The following is a 12,019-nucleotide window of genomic DNA, read 5'->3' on the forward strand; positions in this document are numbered from 1 at the left end:
AAAGAAAACTTCCAAACTCATTTTATGAGGCCAGCATCACCTTGATCCCAAAACCAGACAAGGATCCCATCAAAAAAGAGAACTACAGACTAATATCCTTGATGAACACAGATTCGAAAATTCTCACCAAAATACTAGCCAATAGGATTCAACAGTACATTAAAAGGATTTTTCACCACGACCAAGTGGGATTTATTCCAGGCTGCAAGGTTGGTTCAACATCTGAAAATCAATCAATGTGATACAACACATTAATAAAAGAAAGAGCAAGAACCATATAATACTCTCAATAGATGCTGAAAAAGCATTTGACAAAGTACAGCATCCCTTCCTGACCAAAACTCTTCAAAGTGTAGGGATAGAGGGCACATACCTCAATATCATCAAAGCCATCTATGAAAAACCCACCAAAAATATCATTCTCAATGGAGAAAAACTGAAAGCTTTTCCGCTAAGGTCAGGAACACGGCAGGGATGTCCATTATCACCACTTCTATCCAACATAGTACTGGAAGTCCTAGCCTCAGCAATCAGACAACAAAAGGAAATTAAAGGCATCCAAATTGGCAAAGAAGAAGTCAAACTATCACTCTTTGCAGATGATATGATACTATATGTGGAAAACCGAAAAGACTCCACTCCAAAACTGCTAGAACTTGTACAGGAATTCAGTAAAGTGTCAGGATATAAAATCAATGCACAGAAATCAGTTACATTTCTCTACACCAACAAGACAGAAGAAAGAGAAATTAAGGAGTCAATCCCATTTACAATTGCACCCAAAACTATAAGATACCTAGGAATAAACCTAGCCAAAGAGGCAAAGAATCTATACTCAGAAAACTATAAAGTACTCATGAAAGAAATTGAGGAAGACACAAAGAAATGGAAAAATGTTTCATGCTCCTGGATTGGAAGAATAAATATTGTAAAAATGTCTTTGCTATCTAAAGCAATCTACACACTTAACACAATTCATATCAAAGTACCATCCATCTTTTTCAAAGAAATGGGACAAATAATCCTAAAATTTATATGCAACCAGAGAAGACCTCAAATAGCCAGAGGAATATTGAAAAAGAAAGCCAAAGTTGGTGGCATCATAATTCCAGACTTCAAGCTCTATTACAAAGCTGTCATCATCAAAAACCAGACACATAGATCAATGGCAAAAAACAGACACATAGATCAATGGAACAGAACAGAGAGCCCAGAAATAGACCCTCAACTCTAAGGTCAACTAATCTTTGACAAAGCAGGAAAGAATGTCTAATGGAAAAAAAACAGTCTCTTCAATAAATGGTGTTGGGAAAATTGGACAGCCATATGCAGAAAAATGAAATTGGACCATTTCCTTACACCACACATGAAAATAGACTCAAAATGGATGAAGGACCTCAATGTGAGAAAGGAACCCATCAAAATCCTTGAGGAGAACACAGGCAGCAACCTCTTCGACCTCAGCTGCAGCAACTTCTTCCTAGGAACATCGCCAAAGGCAAGGGAAGCAAGGCCAAAATGAACTATTGGGACTTCATCAAGATCAAAAGATTTTGCACAACAAAGGAAGCAGTCAACAAAATGAAAAGACAATCCAGGGAATGGGAGAAGATATTTGCAAACGACATATCAGATAAGGGCTAGTGTCCAAAATCCATAAAGAACTTATCAAGCTTAACACCCAAAGAACAAATAATCTAATCAAGAAATGGGCAGTGGACATGAACAGACATTTCTGCAAAGAAGATATCCAGATGGCCAACAGACACATGAAAAAATGCTCCACATCACTCAGCATCAGGGAAATACAAATCAAAACCACAATGAGATACCACCTCACACCAGTCAGAATGGCTAAAATTAACAAGTCAGGAAATGACAGATGCTGGTGAGAATGCAGAGAAAGGGGAACCCTCCTACACTGTTGGTGGGAATGCAAGCTGGTGCAACCACTCTGGAAAACAGCATGGAGGTTCCTCAAAAAGTTGAAAATAGAGCTACCCTATGACCCAGCAATTGCACTACTGGATATTTACCCTAAAGATACAAATGCAGTGATCCGAAAGGGCACGTACACCTGAATGTTTATAGCAGCAATGTCCACAATAGCCAAACAATTGAAAGCACCTAGATGTCCATCAGCAGATGAATGGATCAAGAAGAGGTGGTATATATATACAATGGAATACCATGCAGCCATCAAAAGAAATGATATCTTGCCATTTGCGACGACGTGGATGGAACTAGAGGGTATCATGCTTAGCGAAATAAGTCAGTCGGAGAAAGACAACTATCATATGATCTCCTTGATATGAGGAACTGGAGATGCAACATGGGGGGGTTAAGTGGGTAGGAGAAGAATAAATGAAACAAGATGGGATTGGGAGGGAGACAAACCATAAGTGACTCTTAATCTCACAAAACAAACTGAGGGTTGCTGGGGGGAGGGGGTTTGGAAGAAGGGGGGTGGGGTTATGGACATTGGGTAGGGTATGTGTGCTATGGTGAGTGCTATGAAGTGTGTAAACCTGGCGATTCACAGATCTGTACTCCTGGGGATAAAAATATATGTTTATAAAAAATAAAAAATTTTTTAAAAATAATGAGAAGAAACACTCATGCAAAAACAAGGAGAAAGCATTCCTGGCAGAAGGAACAGCAGAGGCAAAAGCAGGAAGAAGTTAGAGAGCACAGATAGAAGCAGAACGTGGTAGGAGAGGAGGTCAGTAAACCCCAGATCAGGAAGGATCCTGAAAGCTGTGGGTAGGAATTTGCATTTTATTTAACACACAACAGAAGCCACTGGTGGGTTTCAAGCAGGGAGCTAGGGTTTTAAACTCTGAATGCCGTATGGAGAATAGACTGCAGAGGAACGAAGACAGAAGCAGGGAGATCTGAAATCTGCAAACAAGTGTAAGAAACATCAAGGCTCCAAGGCAGGCTCTTGCCTTAAATTTGACCCATGGAGAAAATTCTAGCAGATGATGCAATCTGTGCCTAGTGCTGTGAAAATACAATATGATTTTAAAAGATTCTACAGAATAATATCAAAAGAACTCCAAAAAAGGCAGTGTTAGCCCATAAAAACAGAACATGTTTTCTATGTGGAAACACATGCTGTATTTACATTTTCTAGAACCATAAAGATAGTTTTATACTTTTGAAAATGTGATAAGCAAGAGGCTTTCAAGAGTACTTAAACCAGGGGGGTCTGGGTGGCTCAGTGGGTTGGGTGTCTTAATTTCAGATCCAGTCCCATGGTCATGAGGTTGAACCCTGCATTGCTCTCCACTCTAAGCCTAGAGCCTGCTTAAGATTCTCTTTCTCTTTCTGCTCCTCCCCACCCTCTGCTCATAAGTTCTCTCTCTCTCTCTCTCTAAAAAAAAAGTGGGAGAGAGAGGGAGAGAGAACTTAAACAGATTCTGTTTACCTTTTACTGAAAAAGCTGGCACTGTCTCTTCACTTTTAATATAAATAATTCTTAAAACAGTTCTACAAAATTAACAAAACAGGAAACAACATGTGTTGGAGAGGATGTGGAGAAAGGGGAACCCTCTTACACTGTTGGTGGGAATGCAAGTTGGTGCAGCCTCTTTGGAGAACAGTGTGGAGATTCCTCAAGAAATTAAAAATAGAGCTTCCCTATGACCCTGCAATTGAACTCCTGGGTATTTACCCCAAAGATACAGATGTCGTGAAAAGAAGGGCCATCTGTACCCCAATGTTTATAGCAGCAATGGCCACAGTCGCCAAACTATGGAAAGAACCAAGATGCCCTTCAAAGGATGAATGGATAAGGAAGATGTGGTCCATATACACTATGGAGTATTATGCCTCCATCAGAAAGGATGAATACCCAACTTTTGTAGCAACATGGACGGGACTGGAAGAGATTATGCTGAGTGAAATCAGTCAAGCAGAGAGAGTCAATTATCATATGGTTTCACTTATTTGTGGAGCATAACAAATAGCATGGAGGACAAGGGGCGTTAGAGAGGAGTAGGGAATTTGGGTAAATTGGAAGGGGAGGTGAACCATGAGAGACTATGGACTCTGAAAAACAATCTGAGGGGTTTGAAGTGGCGGGGGGTGGGAGGTTGAGGTACCAGGTGGTGGGTATTATAGAGGGCACGGCTTGCATGGAGCACTGGGTGTGGTGAAAAAATAATGAATAATGTTTTTCTGAAAATAAATAAATTGAAAAAAAAATTAAAAAAAAAAAACAGTTCTAGTATATCCTTAAAATCAAATCTCTGCTCCTCAAGGATTTGAGAAAATTAACGTATTTCTCTTTCTCACATTCTCCTTCTTTCTTTCTTCATTTCTCCTCTCATTCTAGCTTCTTTTCCTCTTGAATATTTCCCATAACCATCATCAACACTACATTTTATATTTTGTTACTAAATTTTTCTTGCTATTTTTTAATGTAAAAACTGATAAGTAGAACATATTATGTACATTTTTGCTCAAAAAATGTTTGAGTTCCTTCCTGTGGACAATGGTGCTAGTTAAACCAAGGTTTTCTCTCCAAGGCCCCACTCTGTAGCAACCTCTGGAACACAGACACTGGTGACTATGAACCTGTGGCAGCTTTGGAGCAGAGGTTGGTATGTACTGAAATGAAGTTGGAATTAACTTGAACCCTTCTCCTCAAGATGACATGGGACTACCCATGATGAAGGAAAAAAATGACCAGTCTTTTCAAATTCAGTTCTCAATGTGTCTGCTCTCTCTACTTCTCTCCTCAACCATAAGCCTTCCAGGAAGGTCAATGAGCCAGAGGGCAGATGGTTCTTCTTACTTAAGTACTTCCCTTTCATTAGGCTTCACCTGCCTTTAGCAAACATCATCTCCAACTGCCATAAGGGAAATGCCAAGGAGACTTATGCAAGGCATAAAGGAAATACTCACTAATTGATAATGTCTTGAAGTTTATCTTGGTGCCATTGGTTCCCCCAGCGCTTGTGCTGGCCATGACCTGAAGAGTGTAAGAGGTCTTTCGTGTCAGGGACTCCAGGCCATACTGCAGGATATTGGGGTTGACTGTCTTGGCTAAAGGAAAAATATAGAAGTCAAACACAACAGCCAAGCCCAAGTAAAAACTGTGCCTTAGGAAGAGTGAAATAAGAGCACTGGGACCTGTACCTCCAAGTCATCCAGTCAAATAACCCAATCCCTCTATCCATGTTCTGCTTAAAATTAGTCTAGAAAGATATAGCAAAGACATAAACATAAAAGCTAACACTATAAATCTCTTTGAAGACAACATAGGGTAAATAGTGGCTTTGAATTTGGCAGTGGTTTCTTACATATGATACTGAATACATAAGTAACAAAAGAAAATAGATTAATCTGGACTTCACCAAAATTAAAAACTTTTGTGTATCAAAAGACATTATCAAATAAATAAATTGGAAAAAAAAAAAGAAATAAAATTTTAAAAAACTTAAAAAAAAAAAGACATTATCAAGAGAGTGAAAAGATAATCCATAAAATGGAAAAAATGTTTGCAAATCATATATTTTATAAGAAATTTCTAACATAATCTTATGACTCAAAAACTGAAAGACTAACAACCCAATTTAAAAATGGGCAAAGTGGGGCACCTGGGTGGCTCAGTGGGTTAAAGCCTCTCTGCCTTTGGCTCAGGTCATGATCCCAGGGTTCTGGGATGGAGCTCCACATTGGGCTCTCTGCTTAGCAGGGAGCCTCTTACTCTTCTCTCTCTGCCTGCCTCTCTGCCTACTTGTGATCTCTGTCTGTCAAATAAATAAATAAAATAAAAATGGGCAAAGAAATTGAACAGAATTTCTCAAATAAGATATACAAATGGCCAATAAGCACATGCAAAGATGTTCTACATCATTAATTATTAAGGAAATACAAAATGAATTGAGAAACCATTTCATACCCACCATGATAGTAACAATAATATAAGTGTTGGTAAGAATATGGAGAAATTGTAACTCTCATCCATTGCTTGTGGGCATGTAATATGGGGCAGCCACTATGGAAAACAGCTGGGTGGTTTCTCAAAAAATTAAACCAGAATTATCATATGGGTCAGCAATTCCACTCTGAGGTATGTGCCCCAAAGAATTAAAAGCAAGTAAACACTCAAAGAGTATTTGCCTACAGTATTAATTATAGTAGCCAAAAAGTGGAAACAAGCCAAATGCCCATCAACTGGTGAATGGATAAACAAAATGCAGACTATCCATAGAATAGAATATTCTTCAGCTATAAAAAGGAATAAGATATTATTACAATCTAAAAGATGGATAAACTTTGAAAACACAATGCTAAGTAAGAGAAGCCAGATTCAAAAAGCCTCATATTGTATGATTGATTCCATTTATATGAGATAGCCAGAATATGTAAACCCAAAAGACAGAAAGCAATTTTGAGGTTTCCAGGGACTGTGGGAAAAAGACAATGAGAAGAGACTGATTAATGGGTATAGGGTTTCTATTGGGGTAGAAACAGATAGAGATGATGGTGGCACAACATTATTGATATACTCAGTGCCACTAACTGGTACACTTTCAAATGTTTTGAGTGATAAATTTTATGCTTTATGTATTTTACTATAACAAAAAAAGTTAGCCTAAATAGGAATCCAAGCCTAGCCCAGAATTGAGGACGTCAGTAGATATTGTGGATTCAAGCAAAAGTATGACTTGACAGTGGGCAGAAGGAATCAGGGTAGAGGGTCCTGCACTGAGGTAGGTGTCACCACTCTACTCTTTAAGGCAGAGTATTAAAGAGTCTGCATTAATGATTGGGAAGCTCCCAGAAGGCCAGCTTGTTCACAGCCTGACCACAAACACTCCTTTTGATTCTTAGGTACTGTCATTTCACTCTCATTTGACTCCAAAAAACTCAAGAGGTAGGTGTTCTTGGCCTCATTATCAGAAAGGTTGTCAAAGAGGCTAAGTGATTCATGTGAGATTATAGGGCACCAACCCCTACAGCAGGTGTACCCACAGCAACTCTTTGGGGTTTGGGGGTTTTCCAGCTTGGCTACAAGCACACTTACAGAACTCCTTTCCATCTTCAGTTTGGTAATATATGGTGTAGTTGCTGATGAAGCCATTTCTCTGACTCTTGGGAATCTCTTTCCACATGACTGTGACTGTCTTCACACCAATGTTGTCTGCCTCAGTCAAAGGACCCACTGACGGAACTTTACAGGCCAGGGAGAAAAACAATAAGCACTGAATCACAGCTGGGAAGATCCTTTTCCCCAGAGCTGTGGGTGGTACTCAAGGCAAATCGGGGCCAGAGATGGGAGGCCGGAGCAGAGTAGGGAAAAGCAGAGTAAGGAAAAGATGGAATTATCCATCTTGAACAGAAGGAAAGCACTGTTAAAGGCCTGCAAAAAAAGTACTTTCTGACAGAGCCCCCACTCTCATTTTGCATTCAGCTTTCATTCGTATCGGTAATAGCTAGTATCAAATACAGCTGCAGGACAGGCACCCGGGGTTACCTTTGAGTGACAGGAAAGATTTTCTAATGTTGAATCTGGATAAGGTTAACCTCCAAAAGATAAAGAATAAAGTCTGGGCAGTTCATCAGTACAACCCATGAGTTGTACCGTACAACAGCAACACAAAAATAATTTTTTGCATCTCCAATTTAGGATTAACTCTGTAAGGTCCCTAACTTGGTCTATGTTATTTCTGCTTACAAGCCTATTGGCCCTAAGTTCCTTTGTGAGGTTGGACAAATTATTTTACCTCTCTGAGCCTTGATTTTCCATTTGTAGAATGAGGGGCTTGGACTTGAGGATCTCTAACTTCTATCCCAGCTTTGAAATCCAGTAAACCTATAACCTGACCGCAACTGTGTTAAGCGTATGAAGCTTCCAAGCTGAAGGTGCAGCACAGCTAAGCACTAAGGCAACTGTGAATGGACTAAAGACATTCACAGCCCTGTGTGGTTGTTGGACAGGCCCCAGGGTTTCCTTGCCCCACAGGGCCTTTGCATACATACTGCCTTCTTGAGCATAAGCCTGAATGGAATATGGCTGGCCCACTCGGTCTCCCAACACTGGATACACAGAGATGTTATAGCACTGGAAGGGTTTTAATTCATCTGTAAAAAAGAGGGAAAGAGACAGAAAATAAGCCTTATGCTCAGAGGCTGGCAAAGGAGAATCGTTAGACCGAGTTACATCGACATCTTAGAGGACATACTGTAAGTATGGACATATACTCTAATGTGAGAACATTTCTCTACTGTTTCCACATCTGGAAAACAAGGTGGTTAGGATGGATCATCTCCATTGTCCAACTCTAACCTTTTAAAATTAATTATTAGAACTAAGTCTACACCACTCTAATGAAATGACAGAGCCAACCAGGAAGGGAAAAGTAAGAGATCCAGTCCTTCCTCTATCATGGATTTTGTTACATGATTTGGAAGCACTACAGAATAAAACTTAATCCTTCTCTCAATAGCATATCATCCTGAGAACTCAGATTCCATGAATTCTAGCTCCTCTACCATGAATCCCTGCATGAGTATAATCCTTTATATGGTGCCATTAAGTAATAAATGGTTAGACTGGCAGGATTGAGAGGGTAAAGCCTCATTCATCTGTCTTTCAAGGAGAAGGGACTTTCTTAAAAAGAAGTCTATTCCCTATATCACTTACTTGGAGAGGGGACCTAGATCTTAAACAGGGAACCAGAACTAAAAGAGTAGCCTGGGCAAGACTGATGGGAGAAAAACCCTAGCATTACCCACATGATCAAAGATATCCAGGAAGGGCTCTCTGATGGTGAGGTCAATATGGTGATTTCCACCTATAAATAGACCATATACCAAGTCTGATATCCATAGATTCCTGGCCCAGCCTAAGTGGGAACCACCAAGAAATATGGCACTTCACTGGGCCTGCACTTGCTTTGTCCAAAGGACAACCAAAGATGTCCAAAACTACATCTACAGCTTTAGAGTCAAAGTTAAAGATCTTAAAATTAGTGGAAATGAAACTGAATCTTATATAGAAGGAACTTGTGGGGTCCACAATGGATACCTTTCTGGATTGTCCAGTTCCTGGCCTGGGACACAGATTCCCAGGAAAAAGTGGAGGGCTCTGAGTCCAAATCTGGGAACCATTCCACCATCCATGTGTCCACATCTGGAGCAGAGCTTTGCCACTCCACCATCAGCTGGTCCTGAGTGAGACAGGCCTGCATGGCCTCAATGCACTGAAATGCTAAGAGAGGGGAAAAAAAACGAGAGAAAGCTCCCAACTCATTCTCCAAATGCACCAACCACACTGGTTTCCATCCACTGCCCAAACTGTAAAGAAGATCAAAATTCAAGATCTCCACTGAGGCCTCCTCTTAATGGTGCTGTTTCCATCTTTTTTATTGTATCACTTTTCCTTGCCTCCTACATTTGTTGATTAACTATCTTCTTAATCTTTCCTTATGTCTCCAAAATTTACCTATTTCCAAGAAAGAATCTCATTAGAAAGTTGCTGAGTCACAAGACTTACCTTCCATACGTGCCTGTGCAAGTAAAAGGAAGCAAGTTTAGACAAAGAATGAATCTCTAAAAGCAGAATTTCAGGTACCAGTAATTCTATGGCTGGGAGCTGGGAGATCATGCCCCTAAAGGCATACCTGGGAGGTGACTTCAAATTTCAACTATCTAGGCTGGTCCCACACAACCTGGCTATAGATTCCTATCCACAAGGCTGTGAGAACTGTATGTACCAGAAAAATGTAGACACACACTTCAAAGCACCTAGGTAGGACTGATATGTAAATGACATTTTCTGCAGCCCTAACAAAAAACAACAACAACAACAAAAAACCCTCTTGTCTTGAAACAAACAACAAGGATTCCTCTAATAGAAAAGTTACAAATGAAATCTTGGGGGGGGAAAAAGGGTGGGGCACACCTGGGTGGCTCAGTTGGTTAAGTGACTACCTTCAGCTCAGGTCATGATCCCAGATCTAAGGATCAAGCCCCACGTCAGGCTCTCTGCTTAGGAGAGAGCCTGCTTTTCCCCTCTCCCTCTGCCAGCCACTCTGCCTGCTTGTCTTCTCTCTTTCTCTGTCAAATAAATAAATAAAATCTTTTAAAAAAATTTAAATACAATGCAATACCTAAGATTTTAAATAGAATAAATAAAATACCTAAGAGTTTCAATACAATACCTAAGATTTAATTAGAATCAGATAGCTATCTTATTAAAAATGTTTAAATAAGAAGAAAGGAGAACTACTGGAGGGCATGTGGCACAGAAGGGGAGCACAAGTAGGTGGGGCCCAGAAGATCACGGGGTGCCACTCTCCTCTCTCCTCTGCCCCTTATCACCCACAATATGCCTGAGGCTTCAAAATTACAATTAACAAAGTATGCTTCAATGAACACCAAAGACAGTCCTGGATAAAGGCAGGAGGCAGTGTCCTTCAGAAAAAAAATCAAAAAGCCTTCCAAAGCCTAGCCAAGTGTAGAATTTGGTGTGAGGTCTGGGAGTACTGAATCCTGCTGTTTCTAGGCAAACAAGCCCCAGCAGGCTGTATGCACCTTTACGAGCCTCTGTTCTTGAAGGCCACAGTTTATGAATCCTTTTCTCAAACTGGGCCTTTATGAGATACTCCAGCTGCTAGTCCCAGAGAAAGGCCAGGAAATTTGTCGATCTAAAAGGATCAGGAAGGGCAACTGAGGCATGAAGGAAATGTAAACCTGGAGTAGGGATAGTGGCCAGGACATCAACAACATGTGATCTCTAGAGCTCCTACCACTCCCACCCCCACCCATAGCCTCTAAGCATCCTCAGTTACCATTCTGGTCAGGCTGAAAGGCATTCCTAGGGCTTCTGGAACCCTCCCTAGCCTCTTGTAGAAGGTAATGTTCATGCTCCCTGATCTTCTCAATCCCTTCTTAATATTTGGTGTGTGTGTGTGTGTGTGTGTGTGTGTGTTGCTTTGTTGGAAGAACTGTGCCCTCAACTCACTCCACAGTCCCCTTGCAGGCCATGCTGGAACCATTCTTCCTTAGGTTTTTGTTGCAAATTTTACCCATTATGGGTGGAACTGTGTCCCACAAAAAAGAAATCCTCAGTACTCCAGAATGTAACCTTATCAGGAAATCAGATTGTTGTGGATATTAGTAGTTAAGATAGTGGATTCTTAACCCATTATGACTGGTGTCCTCATGAATGGATTTGGACACAGAAACAAAGAGACATAGGAAGCTGGTCATGTGAAGACCCAGACAGAGACTGAAGTTATGCTGTTATAAGCCAAGGAATGCCTGGGGCTTCCAAAAGCTGGAATAGGTAAGGAAGGATCCTCCCCTAGAGCACAGCCCTGCCAACACCTTCGTTTTAGACTTCTGGCCTCCAGAACAATGGGACAGTAAATTTCTGTTCTTAGAAGCCACTGCGTCTGTGGTCCATTGTTACAGAAGCCCTGGGAAAATCTACATAGCACCTTTGGCTTGGCCAACTCCCTTTCCCTGGCCGTGTTTCCTTCACATCCTTTTCTGGTCTCCCTGGAGGCACTTTCATAATAATTAATTGCACACAAATCCTGACCTAAAGATAGGAATGAGTGTTGATTCCTAAGCCCACAGTCCTTTTCTTTACCAACACTGGCTGTCTGAGGAGCAGAGGTAAGGTTGAAAGAGCCAAACATGCTATAGGGGTGAATGGAACAGCCCAGGCCCTGGGCCACGAGAGGTGTGGAAAAGGTTCAATTAAGCCATGTCAACTGTGAAAGAGCCTGGGCAGTGTCAAGGGTGCTGAAGGAGAAGTTTCCAAATCATCACTCTGCTGTATGTAAACTCTCCTGGACCCCTCCATTATTCAACAAGAACATTTGAACAATTTCTCCAAATACAACATAACCCCAGGTGCTGTAGAAAATCCATATTCATCCTGGGAGAGGGGAAAAGGGGCTTTGACTGCTAACAATTTTAAGTTCTCGTGGTCTGCATGAAGGCAGTCACTGTGGGCCATCAAATACAGCCCTCAGGCACTGTGGTGCTCTCC

At 40.9% G+C, this 12,019-nt stretch overlaps 1 protein-coding gene across 1 annotated transcript in view; it reads right to left on the reverse strand.

Moving 5' to 3' along the window:
- IL31RA (interleukin 31 receptor A) overlaps positions 1-12,019 on the reverse strand; it is an 88,080-nt gene that overhangs the window by 6,682 nt on the left and 69,379 nt on the right. The window contains exons 9-12 of the mRNA XM_044224650.1: positions 9,044-9,226; positions 7,996-8,097; positions 7,040-7,186; positions 4,912-5,052 (exon numbers count right to left, since the gene is read on the reverse strand). Of these exons, the coding sequence (XP_044080585.1) occupies positions 4,912-5,052; positions 7,040-7,186; positions 7,996-8,097; positions 9,044-9,226 (573 nt within the window). The remainder of the gene's footprint in view (positions 1-4,911; positions 5,053-7,039; positions 7,187-7,995; positions 8,098-9,043; positions 9,227-12,019) is intronic.

This window comes from Neovison vison, chromosome 1, assembly GCF_020171115.1.
Source record: "Neovison vison isolate M4711 chromosome 1, ASM_NN_V1, whole genome shotgun sequence".
Lineage (NCBI taxonomy): Eukaryota > Metazoa > Chordata > Mammalia > Carnivora > Mustelidae > Neogale > Neogale vison.